The sequence below is a fragment of the Protopterus annectens genome, chromosome 8.part0 (genome assembly GCF_019279795.1).
Source record: "Protopterus annectens isolate FY-2018-M chromosome 8.part0, PAN1.0, whole genome shotgun sequence".
Taxonomy (NCBI): domain Eukaryota; kingdom Metazoa; phylum Chordata; order Ceratodontiformes; family Protopteridae; genus Protopterus; species Protopterus annectens.
Window position 1 is genome coordinate 213,470,908 of NC_056741.1, and position 27,131 is coordinate 213,498,038.

General features: G+C 42.2%; 1 protein-coding gene across 2 annotated transcripts in view; it reads left to right on the forward strand.

Annotated features, from left to right (window-relative positions):
- LOC122808703 (endothelin-converting enzyme 1-like) overlaps positions 1 to 27,131 on the forward strand; it is a 1,298,251-nt gene that overhangs the window by 755,360 nt on the left and 515,760 nt on the right. For both annotated transcript variants that reach the window (XM_044079690.1, XM_044079691.1), the window contains one exon: positions 25,861 to 25,967. In XM_044079690.1, coding sequence (XP_043935625.1) covers positions 25,861 to 25,967 — 107 coding nt within the window. The remainder of the gene's footprint in view (positions 1 to 25,860; positions 25,968 to 27,131) is intronic.

Sequence of the window (27,131 nt, forward strand, 5' to 3'; positions counted from 1 at the left end):
TTGACAAGATATTTAAGAATGCCTTGAATTGCAAGACATAGCAAGGCTGTGTTTTTACAACCAAATGAATGTAAACTTAGATTACATATTGCATACATACTTATGCACACAGATAGGGAAATATAGAGAAATATAGAGACTATGTTTGCCTCAAATTTCAAATGGTAACCGGTGTAACTCTACTGAAGTCAAATATTCAGTAAAATAGTGAAAGTTCCAAATATTTTACTACAGTGCAGGGAAGAAAATAGAAAATAAATTCAGTTAAATTCAGTTGGATGGAATCAGCATTATACAGACAGTTACTATGTGATTCCTGAAGGGTGTCAGCTTGTTGTTGTTTCTTTCGGCTTTTCCCGGTTAGGGGTTGCCACAGCAGAACTTCGGTCCGCTAATGATTGGTAGTTGATTTTTACGTGCCGAGTTACCAGCCCTGATGCACAACCTTCAACGAAGGTACGCCCATACACGCATGTCTCCACGCAGAAGACGCTCTAGCTGAGAATCGAACCGGACAGCGTCTTACTGTGAGGCGATGGGAAAAAACTTAGTATAGTAACACAATTCAATTTCAAAGTTGTCTGACATGTTTTTATTGAAACATTATAAGATTTTATTCTTCTAGAATCTTAGGACATTTGCAACTCAGATGCAAGTGCCCAAAGCAATGCTGTCCTGTGAAATGAGGGAAACTGTCTTGTAAATGTACGTCTGCATTAGTTCATGCACTAGTAAGCAACACTATTACTGACTATATGAAAAATAATTACCAGTGAAAGGAAAAAAAATGTGCCAACAAGCATGAAACAAACAAAAGAAAATACAATTGCCAAAGTTGGGATAATCATTCCACTAAGTTTTACAAAAAAAAAAAGCAAATACTAAAGATGCAATTTCATTGCTGCAAAGGCTTCAGATCTGAATGTGACTAGATAGATTCTCTGGCTGAAGCTAAACCAGTCATTCAGATAATCTAATAGCCTATGGGTGGGGGAAGGAAAATACAAAAGAACAAACTGTAAACTATTAGCATTTCCTGTAATGACCATCCCCCCCACTGACATTTGTGAAATCTGACCTGCAGTATGGTAACACCTTCTGTGAAAATCCTGCCTCTCTTTGAACATGTGACTTACACTGCACTAAAAAAGTAAACAAAGTACTCCAGCAAGCAACTAATTTTAGAAACGAGATAGTGCCCCTTTAAATACTATTAGTCATGTGTAACATTCTCACTAATTGATTAAATGTCAATGAGTCACTAGTAAGTCTCAAATACAGAAAGTATCAAAAAATGTAATAAATATTGTATACTGTAAAAATTGTTAAGAGAGATAGGTAATGGACACTCTTTCAGTACTGAACAAGTCTTGCAATATTTTGTTTAACACAAGTTTGGATTTCAAATTTTTAATTTCACGGACATTGAAATCGAACCACTACTTGTGGAACTCTTGGCTAAGGGTGGTACGTTCGTTCCTGATACCAGGGCTGATTTTGTAAAAACAATTATTGACTTTAAACTACTTACAAGAAAGCTCAATTTGAATTTATTGTTTGGTGACAACCCTGATAGTGGTAACAGTTTACATGTATCTAGTACTTTTTTACCAGTGTTACACCCAACACTAGCACTATTTGACAAAATGTGTGAATTAGATATGAGAAGTTCCTTACACCTTAAAGTTTTACAGGGCTACAGTAGACCTAACATTACCCTTAAAGAAAGAGAGGCATTAAGGTCTATCAGGGAAGCAGAGGTAAGAATTATGCAGCCCGACAAAGGTGGAGGGGCAGTAATCAAGAAACAAGAAGACTATGTAGACAGGATGTTGAGTATTTTAGAGAGTAATACATATGAAGAAAAGTCTAGACATGAATTGAACCTGGCTTACAATAAGATTCATTTTTATTTAAACAACCTATTTATAGAAGGTAAAATTGATATTGCATCTTTTAATTATTTAACCATGCTGGCCCCCAGAATCCCCAAATTATTTGGGATTCCTAAGATCCACAAATCTATCCACGACCCACCAATGAGACCTTTGGTTGATGCTAGAAATAGCATTACATACCCATGTGCAAAATTTGTGGATAATGGAAAGATTCTAAAGAGAGAGATAACTATCCCAGCCGTGTGTAGCCCCGACATCATCTCAAATGCGGTGAAAGCTGCTCTCTAGTCGTGGTCATTTTTTCAGCACATTAATGACCTCAAATTTGACAACAATCTTAACTTCCTTGCCGTGGATGTTAAGGATTTGTATTCCTCTATTCCACATGAAGAAGGAATTGAGTGGATCAACTTTATGCTAAAGAAGAGAGGTGCACCTTTACGGGAAATATCTTTAGTGGATGAATCGTTGAATATTATTTTATCATGTAATTTTTTAAAATTTTTAACAACACTATTTTTCTTCAGAGGGTCGGTGTAGCCATGGGATCACCATGTGGTGCTAGCTTCGCCAACCTTGTTATGGCTTACTGGAAACAAGAGATCATCCAGAAGAATGAGTATTTTACCAATCAAATGGCTTATTACACATGGTTTTTGTATGACATATTCATTTTGATTAAAGGAGGCGAGGCAGTAGCACATAAAGTAGTAAGATTCTTCAACTCCTCAACTAGTTTTCTATCATTCACACATATATTTAGTACAGATAGAATTGCCTACTTGGATGCTGACCTTTGGAAAGATTCAATTACTAACTCTTTCTGTGCTAAAATCCACAGAAAGGACACCTATTCCAATATTTTTCTCCACTATAGTAGTTGTCACCCAGGGTATCAAAAGAGTTCTGTGGTGAAGGGTCAACTCGTTAGGGCCGCCCATATGGTATCTAGATTTTCGGACTTCCTAGAGGAATGTAATACTCTTAGAAATATGTTTGTAGGTCGGGGGTACCCTAAACAGTTAGTGGATGATTTAATTAAGGAAGTTAGCATCAAGAGGGAACTGGGTGTGTATCAACCAATTCTGAATCAATTACAAAGAGATGAGTTGGCAACCCCACGGACAGGGTTGTACTGTAGGCAGAGAGAAACTCCTTCACGTTGTAGTCTTTTCACCCCTTTTGGTATTGACAGTAATTTAATTTTAACTATTCTTTGGAAAAACTGGGTTTTTATTTCTAATGATAATGAATTGAGGAACAAATTCCCCGAAACCCCTAAGATTGTGTGGAAGAGGGGCAAAAATTTGAAATACCTGTTGGAAGTCAATGGCCCACGTGTTCCAACCAGGAGGGGCATGTTCCAAAGTAATATGTGTAATTTTTGCTCCCATATGGAAACAGATGAACATTTTAGTTTGAGGCGTTCAAAATACAGAGTCAAACAAAAATTCAATTGTCAATCAAAAGCTGTGGTTTATCTTGCACAGTGCCAACAGTGCACAGCTTTTTACATTGGGAAGACAGACAGGAGGCTCCATGAGCGTGTATACGAACACCTGTACCATATTAGGAAGGCTAAAATGACCAATGCTTTAGCAAAGCATGTTTCTTCAAACCCAGATCAAAAATTCCTGTTTAGGGCCACTGATTGTATAACTACAGATGGGAGAGGAGGTCCTGAATCTGTAAGGCTTGAAGTATTGGAACTTATTTGGGAAATACGTACAGATGCATGTTCATTCCCTGGATTGAACGAAACCTGTACTGTTAATTGTATTTTGAAACTAAGGAGCCTTTTGAGATAATTGACTAACATACACATAAATGTTTTAAAGTATTTATGTTGATTAGTTTTTAAATAAATAAGTTTTAACCTTTTACTATTAGGGAACAAGAGATTCTTAGTTGATGTTTAGATATGGTAGGACCATGGTGATTATTCGCTGAATTGTAACAAGTTAAGTATGTTTTAACAATAAGTAAGCTTTAAAAGGCTTTTTATGAAGTTGTTAACATTTAGGTATACAATGTTTTTATGTTTTAACAATAAGTAAGCTTTAAAAGGCTTTTTATGAAGTTGTTAACATTTAGGTATACAATGTTTTATCACTAAACACCTATTCTTGTATATATTTAGTATGTTTAAGTTTAGTTGCCATCTTCGTGATTAATACCATTAGTATTTGCTGACAGGTGTGGATCATTTATACTGTATGATGTATTTTTGTTTTTTTCAGTATACAATATTTATTACATTTTTTTATACTTTTTGTATTTGAGGCTTATTAGTGACTCTGCCATTTAATCAATTAGTGAGAATGTTGCACATAACTAATAGTATTTAAAGGAGGGGTGTGTTTTAAAACATTGTCTGAAGAAGTCTCGATATTAACCGAGACGAAAGGCACTTAACTTCAATAAATTGTTTTTTAAGACAACTAACTGTCCAGCATGGTGGCCTGAGTTCGTTCAGTTTGTATTCTGCTCGTTTAGTTTTCACAAGTTCTAAAGTTTGTTTCCTCTCTTTCTCAGGTCAATGAGCATTGTATGAAGTGGTTATAACTTTGTAGATACTGCTTCCAGGGCTATTACCATTGGAACTATTTTTATTTATTTATTTAAGTATTTATTTTAAATTTGTTTACCAGGAAAGTCTGAGGTGAAGACCTGTTTTCAGCAGAGGCCCGGGAAGAAAAGCTCCACATTTAACAAAACAATGCATCAAATACATAAATTGTAAGATCCACACATAGCAATACATAAAATACATACTTTGTTGTTACAGCTGACATTTGTACAATATGATCAGTGATGCATTCTTTTTACAATATAAGAATAGAGAGAGTATGAATATACAATGTAAACAGTGCATGAGGCTATGATAGCAACTGAAGAAGAGTACTTAAGGTGATTAAATAGTAAGCTGGTAAAGTATACATTAACAGGAAAAGATATTAGATTTGAAGGTAGTCAGGAGGAGGATCAACATGAACAGGCCATATTATAGCAACTTAGCCTGGACTAGAGCAGGAACAAAGCCAAGAGTCATTAAGGAAGCTTTTGAGAGCACTTTTAAATTGATTGGTATTGATAGTGGTTCTGATGGTATGAGGAAGCAAATTCCAGTTTTTGGCTACTTGGTGGTAGAATAGGGAGTCACCTGCCTTGTTGGTGGTTTTGGACACCTGTGGTAGTGAGATATTTCTTGATCATAGGTTTCGGTTGGTAGTATGGGGTTGAAGAATGTTTAGTAGGGTAGGGGTTTGTCAGGCTGGTATAATAGTTTGTGTGTCATAGTTGACTGTAGGATAGAAGTTGTGGCAGTTCTAACCAGTACAGTTTTTTAAGGTGTGACAGTGGTGAGTGTAATATGGACAGTCACTGGCAAATTTAGCTATTTTATTGTAGCATGTTTCTAGTTTCTTTAAGTCTGTCTTTTTAAGGTTGTTGCAATGGCTGTATTCTCAGAACCTCCCAGAAGATGTCAAAATGAAATTTTAAATTTTCCTTTGGATAGAGATTTAGTTTTTGAGCACACCACTGCAGTGGTTATCAAAACATGTGATGAGAGAGGTAGACTGATTCAGGGAACCTCTCAGAGTATTCAGCTCTCTTTCTCCACATTTTCCAAGGGATTTTCTGCACCCTTGTCCAGTTTTGACAAGAAACAAAATATACAGTCTCAGCAGATTGCTGGTAAGCAAATGTTTAAAAGGCACTGGCAGGAAAGTTCCATAAAGAAAGCTGGAACCCCAGCACAAAGGCCAGTCAAATAAGAGGGAATGAATATATAAGGGATCCTGTCATCACCCCCTCCCCCCCCAACACTCACCCTAGCAGTCCCTTACCCCATCTGGAAAGTCTGAATTATCTTCATTTCTGTCTTTGGCAACTGATTGTTTCAGACCAATGGTTCTTAAGCTGATCCGGCTAAGGTATTGATGGCAGTGGGAGGAATTTTTTCCTTTTCTGAGGAATCCCTCCTTATCAGCTAGACCAAACCCTTCTCTTCCCTTCTGTTTTACACTGCATACTATCTCAGGGGGTAATAAAAGCAGTTCCTCTTTCTTGCGTGGGAAAGGATTTTATTCAGTGCCAGAGAAAATTCTGGAGACCAGTTCTGTATCTTTCTTTCCTGAATCAGTTAGTGATAGCAGCCAAGTTCAAAATGCTTTCACTTTACATCATTTGAGTTATTTAGTAACTGCAGATTTAAAAGATGCTTTTTATCACATTCCTCTTACTCAGGACTTCATACTTTTCTTAAGGTTTTGTTCAGCTAGATCACATTATCAATTCTTTGCCTTACTCTTTGGGCTAGCCATTGTACCATGAGTGCTCACAAAGTGCCTATCTCCTGTTGTCGCCCACTGCAGGCTTCAAGGTATCTACATGTTTCCATATTTAAATGATTTGCTTATTCTGGCAGAGTCTTTTTCAAGTGTCAAGTATCCCTCACTTTGATGAGAGATCTGTTACACAGGCTGGAATTCCAAGAGAATATTCAAATGTTGTTTTTGATTCCATCTCATAGGATTTTGTTTCTGGGGTGTATGTTAGACACTTCACTGCAAAGATATTTCCTTTCACAGGGGAAAAAAAGATCTTTATTTAGATATATCCCAGGAGTTTTCCATCCATACTACTATCACTGAAAGGGAACACCTTAGGATTATGGGTCTTGTGACTTTCATGATTCCCATGATTCTTCTTGCAGGACCCAACATGAAAAAGATACAGTGGTATTTGACATCTGTTTGGTCCCAGCATCAACACCCTTTATCTGTTCAAATTCCAGTTCTGGGATTTGTGACATCAAATATCCCTAAATCCAGGTCTGCCATTCGCACCTCCTGCTCCAATGCAGTCAGTCACAGTAGACACTTCGGACTTTGCTTAGGCAGGGGTATCAAGGGGGATAAAAGTGCAAGGTCTCTGGGACAAGAAAGGCAGACCAAAGCACATAAACATAAAAGAGACATTAGCTCTTATAAAGATTTGCAACTCTCTGAATCATCTGTGGTCCTCAGGACCCCTTCAAATCATTACAGACATTACCACAGTGATGTGCTACATAAACATTCAGGGGGGAACCAGAACTTATTCCCTATGCAGATTAGCCATGTTGGCATGGGCTATAGGTTTACAGCACATTCTCACTCTACAGGCATCCTACATTCTGCCAGAGTAAAAGTGTATGGCAGATAAGCTGAGCAGAACAAAGACAGACCATCACAAATGGAAACTAGACCATGAGGTCTTCAAACATTTGATCCATCTGTGGGGAATTCCTCTTTGCCTCCTCTGTAAAGCAGTCTACTATCAACATTCTCTTCCAGGACTCCATGCAAGAATGCCTGGAAGACAGATGCCTTTTCTTTTCCTTGGACAGGAATGTTCCTGTATACTTTTCAACAATTTAATTGAGATCCATGGTAATTTTGAAGATTCAGAAGGAATCTCCAAAGATCATTTTGGTGACTCCCTTCTGACCTAAACAGCAGTGGTTCTCTCTTGTTTCGGAAATGGCCAGGGACAATTACCACAAGCTTCTTCACAGACCAGATTTACTCACACATGAGCAGGGGTGGTAGATATATCTAGGAGACATAAGAGACCTCCAGACACTGGATCCATCCTAGTTTTGCTTTGTCAAAGGAAAGTCATGCTTGATGAATCTGCTGGACTTCTACGAAAGATCACTAAGGTAATGGAGGAAGGGAAAATGGTGCATACTGCCTAGATCTGGCTAAAGCATTTGAAACAATACCCCACTGAGGCATTGTCAAACTTATGGAACTTGGTATAAACTCTTTATAACATGCTGGATAGCTAGCTGGGTCACTGATAGAACCCAGGAGGTCAGAGTCAGTGAGGCCACTTCCACAATAGAGGCTGTTCACCAGTGAAGTCCCCCACAGCTCTGTGCTAGGCCCACTCCTCTTTGGCATGTACCTCTCAGATGTCAAATCCAATGTCAGAGGCCTCTGGCTAACCATTTGTAGATTATGGCTAATTGGGAGCAGTCACTGAATCCACACAAGATGAAAACACCCTTCAGGAAGGTCTAACACAGACAATTGCTTGGTGTCAAAGCCATGGCTTAAAACTGAATACCAAAAAATGCATTATAGTACCTTTGGGAAATTGGTCACCCTGGGTAACTGCATTATTCATAAAACACCCCTAAAAGTTAATTCAATAGTCAGGGATCTGGGAACTCATGTAGATAGTAACCTAGCTTTTGACCAGCATGCGCTCAACTTACAAGGAAGAGTATGCCACCTAGGTCCAGAGAGTTCATTATACCTCTGTACTCAGCCTTCATCAGATCCATCATAAAGTATAATGCAGTCTTCAGTATTTACCTGGCCAGACACATGCAGCAACTGGAATGTCCACAAAGGTTCCTTACAAAAAGAATACAGGGAGTAAACACAATGCCCTATGCGGATTTCCTCAAATCCATTTCTTTTTTACTCTGTATCACACAGGCTTCTGAGAGGTGATCTTTGCCTGGCATACAAGGCATCCCTGGTGCTTGTTTTGATGAATCTTTCTCACATCTATAAAGCAAACAGCATCAGAACTACTAGATTAAAAGACATAAATTTTGCTTGCAACATAAATAGGACATGTTGGAGAGGCAGATATGTTTTTCAGGGCTTTCCCAATCTGATGTTGTTAATCTTCATTTATTCATGACGGATGGGTTCCGTCCTCAGAACCGACTCGGCCATTATAACAAGCTCGCGCCAGCCAAAAAACTCTCGAGTTCAGGATACCCATAGTGCCCCTCTCCTTATCTTCTCAGATCTCATTTGCCATGTAGAGTTTCAAGACATGTCAGGCCAGTTCTCCAGCTAAGTGATTTCTTTTTTCAATAAGATCTCTTCAACTTTTGGGATCTTTCTGTTCTAAACTTTTCTTTAGCTAGTTGTTTACTTTTAGATATAGTTCCACTCTGAGTGTGTGAGTTGTTTTCCTGCCCTTTTACCATTTTTTTGGTATTTCTTCATACCATTAGTGGTATAGGCTCATCCCTTACCTCTATGGTAGTTTCTAATACCATTGATGGTATTCCCTCCTTTCCCTCTCCTTTTACCCTTTGGGTATACTTTAATTACCATTGTTGGTAATTTAAAAAAAAATTCTCCTCTTTCCTTGTCTGTGTGCATGTGTGTGTGTGTGTGTGTGTGTGTGTGTGTGTGTGTGTGTGTGTGTGTGTGTGATACAGCTAATTGTTACAGGATTTTTTAATTTGGCTTTTTTTCACTATGTTGTGGATTGTAGACTTTCTAATATGACAGTTAAGAAAGGCACAACAGGTTTCAAACAGTGTGATAAATATGGCAGGAAGATGCTTAACTCCAATGGGCATCTTTCCTGCATCTGTTGCTTAGGAGTTCAACACTTAAGTTCAACCTCCATGCGAGCTCTGTAAGGGCTTTAGTGCCCGCACTTTAGCTGAGCACAAGAATAAGTTGATATTAAAGGGGTCTTTTAAATATCCCTTTCTCGCAGGCTTTATCTGAGGTGGAGGTCTCAACCCCTCCTAAAAAAAGAATCAAAGAAGGAGAGCCAGTCAGTACCATCTTCTCCTCACTTTCAGGAAATGAAATCCACTAAGGCCCAGGTTCATATGGAACTGAAACCAAAAGCCTAGTACCTACCTGTGAACCTATATGATTGGATGGGTAATAGGAAATTCTCCCAGGGGATCACTTCTGTGGTTCTGCTTGACAGGGGCACAGGAAAATAATTTTCTTGGGTGGCGAAAGCCAGGGTACCTTTTTGGCTAGGCTTGTATAGGCCCTAGGGCCAAAAGCCTAGTACCTATCTATGAAAACCAAAACAGGTAAAATGGACTTCTGCACCAGTCTCGGCACTGGCGCCTAAAACTCCATCCATGGTGCTGTCCTTATCTACAGAACCAATAATAACTTCCACACCTACAGTACCAACCACTTCCACAGTGCCACAGGTCATCTCGGCACCAAAAATAGTCTCTCCTTTAATACAGGTTACTACCCCCCCAACACAACCTTCTAGTCTTCCAACCATGGTGCTAAAGGCCGAGACTCTAACTCAGACCTGATATTCCCTGTTTATCAATCCATTTCTTGGACAACAAGTAAGCCCTTTTCTTGATCGTCCTGAATCTCCATTGGGGATGTCAACTCATTCCACCAGGAGCCTTCTGGAGCTCGATGTAGTGAGAGTTGTGGATCAGCTCCTGGTGGCCAGAGGAATCCCAACTACTTCTAAATCCTCCCTTCCACCTGGATCCAAGGAATTTTCTCCACAGACTCCAATATATATTCCTCCTTCAACATTAGAGCCCTCAATACCGATGCCTATCCCGGTGCCAGCTTCTTAGGTTCCACTGGTAGATCTTACCATGCTTCCAGAGCCTATCCTGTGGTCCATGACTCAATCAAAGCTGACCCACCCTCAAGACCATGACTGGTCTGTCGGCACTGTGACCTCTATTATGGCACCCATTTTTTCTATGGTGCCGTCTATGGTTCTGGATGGTTTGACAGCTCTGAGTCATCTTGTGGCTCCTTCCCTGGGGGTGGGTTTGTCAGAGCGGGGTGTGGCCCTGGTTCCAAGGTTATCTTTCTCTGTTCTGGGCTCCCATCCCTCTTCAGGCTGGCCTGCCTTCCAGGTTATAGAGAGGGCACTCACCTCTGCAGGTTCATAGCTAGTTCCTTCAGTGCCAGAATGTCACATATACATGTCCTCTGGTCCACAGCTGACACAGTCCACTACACTGGGACATTGGATACAGGAACCTCAAGATACCATACGGCAGGCCACCCTCTCTTCAGATCCTCTTCAGATGCCCCCCCCCCAAAGAGCCACCTCATAAGAGATTGTGCAAGAGGAAGGACATGGATTCCCCTGAGGCATCCCTTACCGAAGATACGGATTGCGATGAGGGAAAAAGGGTCCCCATGGTCGCCGCTGAGGATGTCTATGTTGAAGATATACTAGAAATCTTAAAGCAGCAAGATGACTGGAAGCACACCAACCCTTCCTCTGAGGAATCTGTATTCTTGCAGGCTTTCCATGCTTGACCCTCCACTTCCTGGGTGACCCTGCCTGCAGTTATTAGTCCATCTCATTGTGCAGTGTGCCTGGAAGATTCCTGACACAGTTGAGCCAATCTCCCAGAGACGTGACAAAATACTCTCCTCTCCAGAGGATCACCCTCATTGGTCCAAAGGCTTGGCAGTAGATGCTATGGTGGTGATGGCAGCCACTAGGAATGAATTTGCTGAGGAGAGTTCTGCTGTCCACACTCCAAACAGGGATTCTCGGATGATGGTCAGACTAGGGAAGTGGGTGTATGCTTCATCAACCTTTGCCATATGGCCCTTGAATTACTTGGCACACTTCACCCGTCTCCAGAGGGACCTCATCACAGAACTCTCGGGAACCTTAGCAGGAGCTGTGTCTGATGAGGTACAAGACAAAGTTGTCTCACAGCTTGCCACCCTGAAATCCATATCTAATTTGTTCATGCTGTTGATTTCTCATACTACCAAAGGGGTATGCAAAGCAACGGGTGCAGGCATTGTCATGAGACGTCACACATGGATCCACTTGTGTGACTTTGCAGACCCTTTTAAGTCTTCCTTCGTCAATGCTCCCATTGATGCTTCCTCTCTTTTCGGCCCAAAGGTTAAAGACATATTAGCCAGATGTAAAAAGAACAGCAAGATCCTGTTTGCTGTGGGAGTACATTTTTCCACTCCCTAACGGTCCTACTCTAGGAATCAGAGAAGTGGAAGGATGTGGTTCAGAAAATCTCAAGGTCCTTTCCGTGACACACGTGGTGAGTTTTTCCCCCAGGGCAGAGGGAGGAACTCATCAGGAAGACACCCTCCCTAAGGCAGAGGGCATCTGCATAACCAGAGGTCCAGAGATTCTTTCTCTGGGCAACCCTACCAGCATTCCTGAAGAGTGGCCCAATTACTTGCCTCTAGAAGTAGTCGGGGGACTATTTTTTCTGCATCACCTAGCCTGGCATTCCATAACAGTAGATTCTTGGGTGCAGACGATAATTACCAGAGGTTCTCACATCCCTTTCGATCTTTACCCGAGGCTGCAAAGGTGAATCCCCATTGTTCCACCCAGTCAATGGGATGCAGCAGCACAGGAAGTTCAAAAGCCGCTTCTAAAAAGAGTCATCCAAACAGTCCCACCAGACCAGATAGAATCCGGATTTTACTCACGGTTCTTTTTAGTGCCAAAAAAGACAGGGGACTGGAGCCCAGTTTTGGACCTTAGCATTCTAAACAAGTTCATCAGATAGACAAAATTCCAGATGGTCACGGTTTAGTCTATCCTTCCATTTTTGGAGAAAGATGACTGTATGTGCTCAGTAGATCTCCAGGATGAGTATTATCATATAAAAATCGCCAAACATTCCAGGAGATTTCTACACTTCTGGCTGGGAGCCAATCACTAACAATTTCAGGCGCTGCCCTTTGGTCTCTCCACAGTCCCCAGAGTGTTCACCAAATGTATGGCAGTGGTAACAGCTCAGTTGAGGCTGCAAGGATTCCGGGTATTTCCATATCTAGACAATTGGCTCCTTACCACCCCTACCAAGCGTGTATTGCCTCTCGCCTTGCACTGCACTCTACAACTAGCAAGATCCTTAGGGATCTCAATAAGTGAAGAAAAGTCAAAACTAGTACCTACTCAAAGTCTAGAGTTCATAGGAGTGACATTTGACACATATTCTTGCCTGGTCACCCTTCTGCTTCACAGACTCCAGAGACTGAGATCTTAACTCCAAGTGATACTCTCTCAAGACAAAGTCCCAGCTCATGCAGTTCTTCAATTTCTAAGATCAATGGCAGCAATAATTACTACAGTTCCTCTAGCAAGACTACACATGAAACTACTACAATGGCTCCTGGCATCACAATGGCCCCTTTTAACACACCCTGTGTCTTTTCTGATCCACATAACAAACTGCTGCAAACAAGATTTGAATGGGTGGATGATGCCAGAAAAGAAATTATGGAGTCCCCCCCTTCTCACCCTCTCAGCACAAAGCCATAGTGACCATGGACACATCCCTGATGGGGTGGGGGGCATTTTCAGGGAAAGACAGTCCAAGGCACTTGGTCCCTCATGGAGGCCAACTTGCATACCAGTGACCTAGAACTGAGGGTGGTGCTTCTGACATTGCAAGCATTCCAGTCTGTCCTCCCATCAGGGACAATTGCTATCCAGTTGGACAACATGTAATTTGTCTCATATATCAACAAACAGAGGGGAACCAAATCCTACCCATTGTGTCGAGATGCTGTGAGAATTTGGCAATGGGCAATATCTTCCAACTGCTTTCTGATAGCAACTCACATTCTCGGGGATTCCAACGTGATTGTGGACAAACTGAATAGATGCTTTCTCTTGCTTCATGTCACCCTGTCATAGTGGCACAGACTTTCAGTCACTGGGGTCAGCCTTGCTGTGATCTATTCATGTCTCCCACCAACCACAAATGCAGCAGCTTCTTTGCCTTAATCACCCATCATGGGGAGTCCCCAAGGGACACTGTAGTACACGATTGGCCCACGGGACTGCTTTATGCCGTTTCTCCCTTTCCTCTGATCCCACAATTTCTAAAGAAAGCTCTTCGGTTGAGAAGCAGGGTCATCCTCATTCCACCCTATTGGCCTTGACAAGTCTGGTTCCCTTTGCTTTGGTCTCACCTGGTTCACTGACTTTGGACTCTGGAGCCAACTCCGGGATTACTGTCACATCCACAAGGGTTGATCAACCCAGATCTATCGAGCCTCAAGCTGACAGCTTGATTCCTTCACTTCCAGTAATTGCCAGGCAAAATATTCTATCTTCCCCTGTATGAAAGATTCTTCTGGCTTCCCATAAACCATCCACCAGAAAAATTTATCTTAGCGAATGGAACAGGTTCATGTTTTGGTCTTGAGAAAAGGACTGGACCCCTTTCAGCTTCAGTTAGTTCAGTTTTGGAGTAGTTATTGAGTCATCTCCATTCAGGAGCTTCAGCTTCTACTATTCATGTCCACTTAGCAACTATCTCAAACTTACATAATGGTTTTCAAGATTCCTCTTTAATATCTCACCACGTCTGTAAAACCTTCTTGAAGGGAATCACACATATTAAACCACCCTTCAAAGAGCCAATTGAACCTTTGAATTTGACACTGGTCCTTCAAAGTTTGACTCATCCTCCCTTTGAGCCTGCTGCCACTTGCGATATGAAATTTTTGTCTTGGAAAATCTTATTCTTGGTAGCAATTACCTCAGCAAGAAGAATATCAGAATTACAGACCTTGTGCGTAAAACGCCCTTACATAGTTTTTCCCAAAAAAGAAAGAGCATCACTTCGGACTAATCCATCCTTTCTACCCAAAGTTGTCTTGGAATTGAGTATTAATCAATACAGTGATTTGCCAGTTTTCTTCCCAAATTTTTCTAATAAAGGAGAATATTGTTTGTACTTATTTGATGTGCATAGACAATTCCGCTTCTGCTTGGATGGGACTAAATCAGTACAAAAATCTGACCAATTGTTCTTGTCCTTTTCAGGACCCAAATTGGAAAAACCTGTTACTAAAGTAACTTTGGCTAAATGGCTGAGTGACTGTATTTCCTTTGCCTACCAACAAAACCAAATGCATCTAACAACTAAAATTAAGGTGCACTCGACCAGACCAGTTGTTACTTCATTCACTTTTCATTCCAGAGCTTCCATGAATGGCATTTGTGCAGCAGCCACATGTGCTACTCCTCATACCTTTATAACTCATTACAAATTGGACTTGGTCTCCAGGGGGAGAGCATCCTTTGACTCACTGGTACTTTGGAATATCCTTCCACAGGGCTGCCCAGGAAAGAAAGTAGCTAAGGACATGTCCCATCCATCATGAATGAATGAAGATTAGCAACATCAGATAAAGAAGTTATGTTCTTACCATAACCTTCCATCTGTATTGTTGACCTTCATTTGTTTATGACATCCCACCCTCCTACTCCCTTCGAAAGACTTCTGGAGGTTTGGATTTTGTTCTATCTTCATGATAGGGTATTTGCTCAGACAAGACCTCCGCCTTCTTTTCTTGTGGGCAAACTCGATCTGAGGAGATGAGGAGAGGGGCACTATGGGTATCCTTAACTTGAGTGTTTTTTGGCTGGTGCAAGCTTGTTATAATGTCTGAGTTGATTCCAAGGATGGAACCGAGACCCATCCTTCATGAATGAATGAAGATCAACAGCACAGCAGGAATGTTATGGTAAGAACATAACTTCTTTTTCTTTGCAACAAGCTCTCCATCCATTTGAAGCAGAGTTTCTTCCTATCCTTATTTACACACAACTTGGACCAATACATGGGTAATCAGAAATTCATCCATGGCCTAGAGCTTACGTCTGTAATGGGTAGAAGCAGTCAGTATATCACCCCCTGCATAAATCAGATTTGTGGGTCATATTAAGTTGCAAGGCTAGACTTATAAGGTTGCCAGTGGTCGTTAGCCTAGTATATACCTATGAACTTATGAACCTACTTCTATTTCCATTAATAAGTAACATGCATGGGTTGACATTAACTCTGAATGGTTTTAAATGGATGTTATTGTGATGCCGCTGCACTGGCCCCAGTAATCAAGGAGCCTCAATCCTCACCACTAACACCAGTGAGGGACGTCCACATTGGAAGGATGACAAGTACACACACACACACACACACACACACACACACACACACACACACACACACACACACACACACACACACACAGTAAAGTACAATTTCCCTTAAGAGCACACAGAGATCACACTCAGTCTGGGGCTGGTTTCTCCCTCTTTCTCCAGATCCCCAATAAGACTCCCCACTGGCACAGCTATAGAGTTGATTCCTTAGCCAGGGTTCTAAGCCAAGTACTTCCAGCATTCTCTCTGTCCAACCAGTGCTTCTTGTCCCTGCCCATGTAGCTGACACACACACGCACACACACACACACACACACACACACACACACACACACACACACACACACACACACACTTTGAGATTTGATGTATACACAAACACACCCCTAGGAAAGGCTAGCACAGGTTTACTAGCTATGTCCACTTTTGCCCAGGCCATGAGGTAGTTAGCACTGCCACGAGATCCCTTCATCAGCTACTTTAAGACCATTCCCAAAGGGAAACCAATTCTACTGTGTAATGTTACTATTATCCAAATGGTAAGTGTGACCAATGCTTTCATTGCTATTGGAGTGGCCCATACAGTGTCACCAAATACCTATGTAAGTACTCTAAGAGCTTAAAGATCTCTAAACAAACCAGCCACAACTAAAAGATTTAACTATATTTAATAATAAATAATAAAAGAACAAGACAATATTCAATAACTCAGCACAGCGACTACAGAGTTCAGAATCACAGGAAACATTTTAAAACAACATTACAGGACAGTCTCAAATGAAGACAGAAAACATCTAAACTAATCTTTACTATATTCCTAGCTATCTCTAAAATAAGTACTGTACCTAAATCTTACTTACAGAGCAAGGCAAATGCAGATGAGAAGTGCTGAAGATGTATGTTTTCAGGTTCAAAGACAAATACAAAATGCACAGACTCACTCTCTGAGATAGTTCTTAAATTAATGATACATATTACTGCTGGGTTAGCTGGGATGACTTCACTCTTTGTCACCTGCCTTCAGTTCCCAGGCTAACAGAAACTTAGAATTTAGCACCTCTGTGTCAGAGGTACATATCTCTCAGAAGTTTGCCTAGAACTGAAAGTCATAAAATATTTAAACACTTTTACATTTGAAACCTAGTAATTATTTCTGTTTTAACACAACAAGTAAACCTCCAAACATAGACATTGTGTCTCTTTGCATTAACTAACTTTTATAGCACAGTCGTAAACAATTTCAACTTATTTTCTTGGAGTTGTGCAAGTTAACTCTGTATGTTTCAATTTCTACCATTAAAACACACATCTGCATGGGTATATAGTTTATGCACATTTCTGCTCTTTTCCAGAAGGGTACACTGTGGTTGCATTCTTGAAGCTCAGTACATAACATACAGTTGAACACATACTTCTGCACCAGTAGTTTAATATACACATAACAGATAGATGTTATGTGATCCTGTCTCGCCTACATTCTGTACTGATGGGCTCGGAGCCGATCCCTCGGCTCCGACTCGGCACGCTTATGCTATAGAGCGAGGCCTCTTATTGGCTGAGCTATCTTTATCCCAGGATGCACCACCACTAATCCCCCAGATCTCGTTTGCCGCTTACAAGCATAGACGTGGTCTCAACTTGGCTGGGCTAAGTACTAATTTTTTTAGGCTTTTCCTGTCAGAAATTTGCTGAATTTCAACCCAAAAGCTGTTTTAACAGCTATTCTTGTGTTTTGAGTGTGTATTTGAGATTTCTGTTGAGAAATTGTGTGTTTTCGCAAAGGGAAGGTTTCCCGTTTTAGTTAGAGGGGCCTTCCCCTGTTGCTTTACTTTCTTGGTTTTTCGTTTGTGGGTCAAGTACCCGTTTAAGTTAGAGGGTCTTGACTCTCTCTATCTCTCTCTCTTTGTATAATTTTTCGTTGTACTGTACTTGTGCAGATTTAAAAAAAAAAAAAAAGAGATAAGATATATATTCATACTGTGACAAACTTTTCTTTTTGCTGCAGACAACTGTGTTTGGGCTATTTTGGCCATGTCAAAAGAACACAAACCCTCCGGGTTTAAAAAATGCATGAGGTGTGGTTTTAAGATGTCCATAACGACGACCACTCCTCGTCCTATTGCTTAGGCGCCAAGCACCTACAAGAATCGTAGCATGTGTCACGCCTTTTCATCTAGAGTCCTCCAGGAGAGGAAAAACAAATGAATCCTGAAGGGGTTAATTAAGCCATCCTTCGAGGAGGCTTTATCTTCCTCTCCTTCTCCTTCAAAAGAAGAAAGTCGGCTCCGACCAGTCAGTCGGAACCGACTGCTAAAAATCTAAGCAGACTTCTCCATCGGCTCCACGGACTTGGAGCCGAGGCGAACGGTCTGCCTCGATGCCTCCAGCCTCGACCCTCTGGTTTCGGAGCCGAGGACTGGGGCATCGAGAGCGGTCACCTTCATCGGCTCCACTGATATTGGAGCCGATAAGGTTACCGGCTCAGACTCTTCCCCTCGAGCGAAGTCCTTATCGGCACCGAGGAAATTGCCTTAAGATCTCCTCGAGCCGATAGTGGTAGAGTCCATTCGGAGCTGGTCCCCGAGTCCTTCGGAGCCGATGGAGAAATCGGTTCGGGCCCGATCGGTATCCTCTAGATCATCCAAGATGTCTGATTCGGACATCGACAGGGTGCTCCTTAGACTCTTCCAGTCTCCGGTGTTCCAAAAGCTAGTTTCGGCTCCAACCCATTCGGCTTCGGAGCCGATGGTCCACTTCCCTACTATGGTTCCTCCTCCAACAGCTTCGGCACCGTTGGAGCCGGTGCTGGTGGAACTGGTGGAGGTTTTAGGGTCGGGTCCGACCCTTGCTCCAACTCCGGCTCTTGGGTCGGAGTTCAGTACACGGACTTCTTCCTTCGGCCCTGGGGGGGAGGCTTCGGGACTGATGCTTTCAGTCCCAGGTCTCCCTCTTGGTGCGTCGGCGGCGGGAGTGCCATCCACTGTCGTGGCCACGGAGGTGGGACCCCCCCCCAGGATTCTGGTGGTCCCGCCTTCAGGGCTGTGAGGAGTGCGTTAGCCAAATCTTCCTTGGCTACCTTCACGGTTTCCCCAGCTCCTTCCCTGCATACCGAGACTGGGTCTTTGGCAGTCCCCCTGTCCTTAGACAGCGGAGCCCCGGAGCCTCAGGTTACCCCCACTGGGGTTTCTCCCCCTCCTGGAGGTCCTTCTGAAGCCTCTTCGGAAGAACCCCCCCAGGAAGAGATCATGCAAGAGGAAACACGTTGACTCCCCTGACGAGTCTCTTACATCAGACACTGATCTCGATGATGCAGAGGGGTCCCCTAAGTCGTCCTCAGATGATGTCTCCTTTGCAGACATCCTGGAAGCCCTAAAACAACGAGGTGGCTGGCAGTCCAAACCACCCTCTGCTGATGAGTCGGTGTTCCTGAAGGCTTTCGGGGCTCAGCCCTCCGCCTCCTGGGTGTCTCCGCCCTTCGATGAGCTCTTGGATTTGATCTGTCGAAGGGCGTGGGAACACCCAGACTCTGTGGAACCGGTGCCTGCTTGTCCGAATAAGTTCCTCGGCACCCCTGAAAAGAGTTTCTGACTAAAGGTGTGGCTGTAGATGCTTTGGTGGTGGCATCTGCTACCCAGCAAGATGTAGCAGAGGCTTCGACGTCCGTCCATCCTCCTAATAAGGAGTCTAGGAGCATGGATCGATGGAAGCGCACCCTGAGTTTGGCGGCCTTTACTTTGAGGTCCTTGAACTACCTTACGCACTTTACTAGATTTCAGAGGGATCTGATTAAGAAACTATCCGATACCCTCTTGGGTAACCTGCCTGAGGAGCTGGCCCAGACGGTTGGCTCTCAGCTGGCTACAATGTCGTCCATCTCAAACTCGTCCATGAGGCTCATTTCTTATGCGGCCGAAGTAGTAGAGCGGCGGGTACAGGCATTGCTCTATGGAGACAAGCCTGGCTCCGCCTGTGTCATTTCGCGGAGGCCTTTAAGTCTTCCTTTGCCGACGCCCCCTTTGATGGGTCCTCCCTGTTTGGACCCAAGTTAAAGGACACACTGACCTGCTGTGAACAGGAGGGTAAGACTCTGACTGCCGTAGGGGCACGATTTTCCACTCCCTTTCGGCCTTATCCCAAGGCTAAAAGAGGAGGGAAGATGTGGTTCCATAGATCTCAGAAGCCTTACCCCTCTCAGCAGGAGGATCCCCCTTCCAGAGGCAGGGGATGGGGAAATTCTTCCGGAAGACGCCGTCCTAGAGGCGGCAGAGGCCCTCGCAACACTGGAGACCGCGAGTCCTTTCGTGGCTCTTCAACCTTTCACAGTCCCTGAGGGATTGCCCGGCTGTGCAGCTCCGGAGCCAGTCGGGGGTCGTTTCCCGAAGCACCTAAAAGCCTGGGAAGGTATCACTCAGGACCGATGGGTGCTTCGAATTATCGCCGGAGGCTACTCCATCCCATTCTCTCACCCCCCCCCCTCAGTCCAAAAAAATCCCGGACCCGCCACCCAGTCAGCGGGATACTGCAGCCTCAGAAGTTTTAAAGCTGCTGCAAAAAGTCATCCAACCGGTCCCCGCAGACCAGATCGGATTAGGGACTTACTCAAGATTCTTTTTGGTGCCAAAAAAGACCGGGGACTTGAGGCCCATTTTGGGCCTCAGCATCCTAAACCGTTCAGTCAGAAAGTCCAAGTTCCGAATGGTCACACTACAAACCATTCTCCCGTTGCTGGAGAAGGGTGTTTGGATGTGCTCCATAGATCTCAAGGACGCTTATTACCATATCATGGTACATCAAGCGTCCAGGAGACATCTGCGCTTCAGCCTAGGAGGCAGTCATTTTCAGTTCCGTGCGCTGCCCTTTGGTCTCACCACAGCCCCTAGGGTGTTCACCAAGTGTTTGGCAGTCGTGACTGCTCACCTGAGAAGTCTAGGATTCCAGGTGTTTCCATATCTAGACGACTGGCTCCTAACTGCCACCTCCAGGCATCTACTACTGCAGAGCCTTCAAGCCACTATATCACTGGGCAGTTCCCTTGGAATCACCTTCAATTGGCCAAAGTCTGTGTTGCTGCCATCTCAACGAATAAGATTCATAGGGGTAGAGATAGACTCAAACCGAATGCGGGTCTATCTACCTACAGACAGAATACAAACCATACAGACTCAAGTTCGAGCCTTGCTTCCCAGGTCCAAAGCTCCAGCCAGGATGGTCCTGCAGCTATTGGGATCCATGTCTGCCACGGTTCTTCTAGTCCCCTTGGCAAGGTTGCACATGAGAATCCTCCAGTGGCTTCTTTCAGCTCAGTGGTCCTTGCAGGAACTCCCTCTCAGTCACCTCATCTGGATCACGGAATCTTGCAAACGGGACCTTCGCTGGTGGCTAGTGCCCTCCAATTTGGATCAGGGACGACCCTTTGTTCTACCTCCTCCGGCGGCCACTTTGACCACGGACGCCTCCCAGATGGGGTGGGGGGGCATTCCCTGGGCAGGTCAGTCCAAGGCAAATGGCACCTGGAAGAGACTCTTCTTCATATCAACATCCTAGAAATGAGGGCAGTACTTCTGTCCCTTCAAGCCCTTCACGATTATCTCCCTCAGGGCATAATTGCTGTTCACTCAGACAACATGTCAGTTGTCTGGTACCTGAACAAACAGGGAGGGACCAGATCCTATCCTCTTTGCAGAGAAGCCATGAGAGTTTGGGAATGGGCAGTCTCGACCAAACGCTTCCTAGTGGCTACTCACATACCGGGCAAGTCCAATGTGATAGCCGACAGATTGAGCAGAACCATCCTCTCTCCTCATGAATGGTCTCTGAATATGACAGTTGCAAGTCATATTTTCAGCGAATGGGGAGTTCCGTGTTGTGACCTCTTCGCGACTCCTCTGAATGCGAAGTGCAAAGAATTCTTCTCCCTAACCCCGGCTCCGGGGAAGAGCCCCATGGACGCATTAGTCCATCCTTGGCCCACCGGCTTGCTTTATGCCTTCCCTCCAGTTCCTCTCCTTCCCAGGGTGATTCAAAAGGCATCTCTTGGGGAGCAAAATGATCTTAATTGCTCCTTACTGGCCTCGTCAAGTATGGTTTCCCTATCTTCGGAAATATGCTCTGGAAGGTCCATGGTTCCTGGATCAGATCCCAGACCTACTGGTTCATCAGTCAGGACTATTCCACCAGTCCCTACACACCTTAAAATTGACGGCTTGGCTCCTCCTCTTCCGACTATAGTCAGGAGTCATACATTGGATCCAGATGTTGTACACATATTATCTTCGGCCCATAAGTCTGCTACAAAGAAACTGTATTCTAGCAAATGGAAAAGATTTGCTATTTGGGCTCAACTCCAGGGCCTGGACCCCATTTCTATTCCCGTGGCAGAAGTACTAAAATTTTTAACTTCTCTCTTCAATCAAGGCTCTTCAGTTTCTACCATCAAGGTACAATTGGCAGCGATTTCCAATTTTCACGAATCCATAGACCCACCTTTAATGAGCAACAGATTGTGTAAGACCTTCTTGAAAGGTGCTGCTCTATTAAGACCTCCGATTTCTCATCCTGCACCTCCATGGGATCTCGATATAGTGTTACGAGACTTCCTTCCCCTTTGAACCGGCGGCTACATGTGATCTAATGTTTCTATCATGGAACACAGCCTTTCTGGTGGCAATCACTTCTGCCAGAAGAGTTTCAGAGCTTCAAGCTTTGTCAGTAAAACCCCCGTACTTGGTTTTTCACAAAGACAGAGTATCCCTCAGGCCAAATCCTTCCTTTGTCCCTAAAGTTTGTTCTAGTTTTTGCTTACAACAATCGTTAGAACTTCCAGTCTTTTTTCCAAAATACTCTAGCAAAGCAGAATTCATATTCCATACACTAGATGTCCACAGACAGTTACATTTTTACTTAGACAGGACCAAACAAACAAGGAAAACAGATCAGTTGTTTGTATCCTTTGCAGACAATAAATTGGGCAAAGCCGTCACAAAGGTCACTATTGCCAAATGGATCAGGGACTGTATTACCACCTCTGTCAAAGCTCATTCTACAAGGGCTATGGCTACTCCGATAGCTTTTCATTCTAAACTTGCCATTAGTGACATTTGTGCTGCGGCTACATGGTCTTCCCCGCACACTTTTATTTCCCACTACAAATTGGATGTGGCATCTAGAGGACGAGCTTCATTTGGTTCCACAGTGCTCAGGAGTGTTTTCCAGTGAGCTTCCCGGGATGTAGGTGCTAGGGACGCTGTCCCATCAGTACAGAATGTAGGCGAGATAGGATCACATAACATCTTTTAGTTATGTACTCATCATAACTTTAGATGTTTGGGATCCATCTCGCCTACATTCCTAATAACCCACCCTCCTTCCCCCTTCCTTGGAGATCAGAGGATATCAGAAGGTCCGAATCCTGTTGTTTCATCTTGAAACATCTAACAATGTTATATAAACAGTTGTGCATGTGTGCATGAATGCGGACAAACAAGATCTGGGGGATTAGTGGTGGTGCATCCTGGGATAAAGATAGCTCAGCCAATAAGAGGCCTCGCTCTATAGCATAAGCGTGCCGAGTCGGAGCCGAGGGATCGGCTCCGAGCCCATCAGTACAGAATGTAGGCGAGATGGATTCCAAACATCTAAAGTTATGGTGAGTACATAACTAAAAGTTCTCTTACATTTGTAAGACAAGTCTATGGATCATATTAATATTCACAAATGACATATGATTATTTACAAAATTCCATATAGCTGGGCTGGCGGTGTCACATTTCTATATAAATCATATTAATATTTTCAAGTGACATAATTATTTACAAAACTCCAGCTAGCTGGGCTTGCAGCATTTTGGTTTGTCACAGTTGTAATGATGGCTTAGTTTGCTGACTCCAGTGTAACGTCACACACACTGTATACACATAGATGATACTTGTAATGTATGTGGCAGTTGTTTCTCTGTTTTTGGTCTCAATCTATGTGTGTGTGTGTGTGTGTGTGTGTGTGTGTGTGTGTGTGTGTGTGTGTGTGTGTGTGTGTGTGTGTGAATGTGTATGTATATATATATATATATATATATATATATATATATATATAAATGTAGGTCCACCTGAGAAGACTGACAAGCCAAATCAATGACAATGAGATGACCGACACCGGAAGACTGACAATGGAAATAACCGACAAGTCGAAATCCCGATGCCGAAAACACCAACATGCAAAACAAGCGCGACTGTGTAAGTGTGCGATAGCGATGGACTTTAGGGTTAGGGTGCGGGTAAGGTAAGTGTGCAGTAATGACGGACTTTAGGTTTAGGGTCCAGGTAAGGTAAGAGTGCGATAGTGATGGACTTTAGGGTTAGGGTGCGGGTAAGGTAAGTGTGCGATAGTGACGGACTTTAGGGTTAGGGTGCAGGTAAGGTAAGTGTGCAGTAATGACGGACTTTAGGGTTAGGGTGCGGGTAAGGTAAGTGTGCAGTAATGACGGACTTTAGGGTTAGGGTGCAGGTAAGGTAAGTGTGCGATAGTGACGGACTTTAGGGTTAGGGTGCAGGTAAGGTAAGTGTGCAATAGTGACGGACCTTAATGTTAGGATTTAGGTTAAGGTTAGTGCATAGATAGTTGTGTATGTAAGGTTTAGGGTAGGTTTATCAGGTTTTTGGTGTGCTTGTGTTGTGTGTGTGTTTTTCGGAACGGGGTATTTGTTTTGTTTTGTTAACTGTCGGGATTGTGCTTTGTCGGGCATGTGAACTTTCGTGTTTTTGCACTTTCATTTTTGTGGAGTTGGTGATCTCGTTGTCGGCCTTTTGTGCTTTTGGTGTTGTCGGGTAGATCTGTATATATATATATATATATATATATATATATATATATCTATCTATATATATATATATATATATATATATATATATATATATATATATATGTATGTACGTATCTATATGATAGCAATGATATTGGTCAACTGATGTTTAAGGTAAGAGCTTTTCTGCCTGCTTTATGATGTCGACAGTAAAGCTGTAAGACTTTTGTATGAGATCACTATAATATCAGAGTTGACAACCCTGGAAAAAGCATTGCTTGTTTAATTTGCATAATTCAAAGTTAGTTTCAGAGCATGTGTAGCTTATTCGGGTTTTTTTTCAGTATTTTGTCTATGTTTAGATGGTTGAACTAGTAATGTTTTTTTTTTGCATAATGTGTATACACACACACAGACACACACACACACACTATACACACACACACACACACACACACACACACACACACACACACACACACACATATATATAACACACACACACACACACACACACACACACACACACACACACACACACACACACACACACACACATGTATATGTGTATAGTATTTTACTGATATAATAATAAAGGGAAAGAGAAGTGATAAATTAATCATAAATGCATAATGGTGTAAAACAGATGATGGAATATATGTATATATGTAGTGTTTTACTTATGTAATGAAAAGGAAGAAAAATGATAATCATAAAAGTGTAAGAAGCAATTATCTACTTTTGGCAGCTTTGTTACATGTTTTTTTTTAATACCTTTTTTGCTTTTCTGTTTATTTTCCATTACTGTAATTGATACACTAGTAAACACAGTCCTATGTTTATATTCAGATATGAACAACAGTGTATGATGCTTTTAGTGTAATTTAGTGTAATTTATAAGTACAGATAATGTGTATTCTTTTTTCAGAAGATGCTTAGCATATTTTAACTTTTAGACAAATTGCCACTAGCTGAACAGCTGGGACCTTGGTTTGGCATCTCATCCAAATGATAGTGCCTCAGGAGGTAATGCCTCCTTATGATATGTTGATGTATTGGTACTAAAATGTCTAACAAAATGCTTAGGAATGGAGCCTTTTATACATTTGGCATTAAAACCGAATTTACATTTGCTGATCCAGTGGCACAGCTTTTTGTCATTGTTATTTTAAACATGAATACCTTGACATATAAGAATGTTTAGTATCAATACATGGCACTATTTAGAAACTGACATTTTCACTTTCAGTCATAGTTGTGTAGTACATAATCATTCACTAAATTCAGAAACATGCTATAGTAAAATGAAAACAAATTAAAGAACTAGATCAACATTATATCTTAAAAATACTGAGCCTAATATTACATTACCTTGTAGGGTTTAGGGATTCCCTCCTACTAATTCTGATCTTCTCTGACTGACTTTTTCTTATGTTTACCATTTAGTACAACATCAGTGAAGACGAATTCTTTCAGAATGTAGTCAACTCTCTAAAAGCATCTAGGACTCAGCATTTTCAGCTTGGGATGAGAGATCCATCTCTACAGAGCAAGTAAGTATCGGTTAACCCAGTGTGCATTTAATTGCCCTTCATCTTCTGTAGTTCTCAGTGACTGTATTAGTTTAACTTGTAAGCTATTGTATGGCATAAAAATTATATGATTCTATACATCATTCTCTAGGGAATTGCTTCCTAAAAGATAATTTGCATCGTTGTCAAGGAATGAAGCCCCTTCTTCCCTTGGCATGAGGCACTGTGTGTCCAAACCCATAGTACCTGAAACCATGTAATCAAGTTCACTGAAGCTTTAGTAAGAGAGATTTATTTAACTTGTTATTCATCTATCTCTCTGTCTATCTCTCTATCTATTAAAGGGGGGCTCATTTATGGACTGATTCCACTGGTCTTGACATTGGGATATGGACTTACTTCTCAAAACCTGGGATTTTAGATTACCTGTTTGTAGTTAGGAGAGTAGCCTATATGATACGTGGTATACTACGTTATCATATTTTTTGATACCTTGAAAATTCAATGTCTTGACAATTGAACAAGCTAATACCCAAAGGTAGCACCATGCTATCATGCATAGGGTTATGGGTGATTCAGCCTCCAATGGAATTTGAAGTTTCTTTTGTTATCAAAACACCAAGTCTTCAGTGTCACACATTTGAAGATGAGATAATGGCCACCTGGCATTATCATCAGAGCATGAGGCACAGATGAAGTATTTCTCAGAGATGTATATTGAGATGTCTTGCCATGAGTTAATAACCCCCCCATCTTGGCAATATACATTTATTTCACCAATTTTAAAACCTAATAAAGATCCAACTAGATGTTCTTCATATCGACCCATCTCATTACTTAATGTTGATTATAAAATGTTTATGAGTATTTTTGCTGATAGATTGAAGACAATTATCCCCGGCATTATAGACATAGATCAGACGGGCTTCATTGTAAATAGAAATACTTTTGATAATATAAGAAGAACTTTAACATTAATTGATTTTGCAAATAGGAAAAAGAAAGATTTAACACTTATTAGTCTTGATATAGGTTCAGCATTTGATTCAGTAAGTTGGGACTATCTGTTTACCTTACTGAAATGCACAAATTCTCTGATGCATTTGTAAATTTAATTGAGCATTTATACAAAGGAACGCTGGCTTATATTAAGGTAGGAACATATGTTTCACAAAAATACCCATT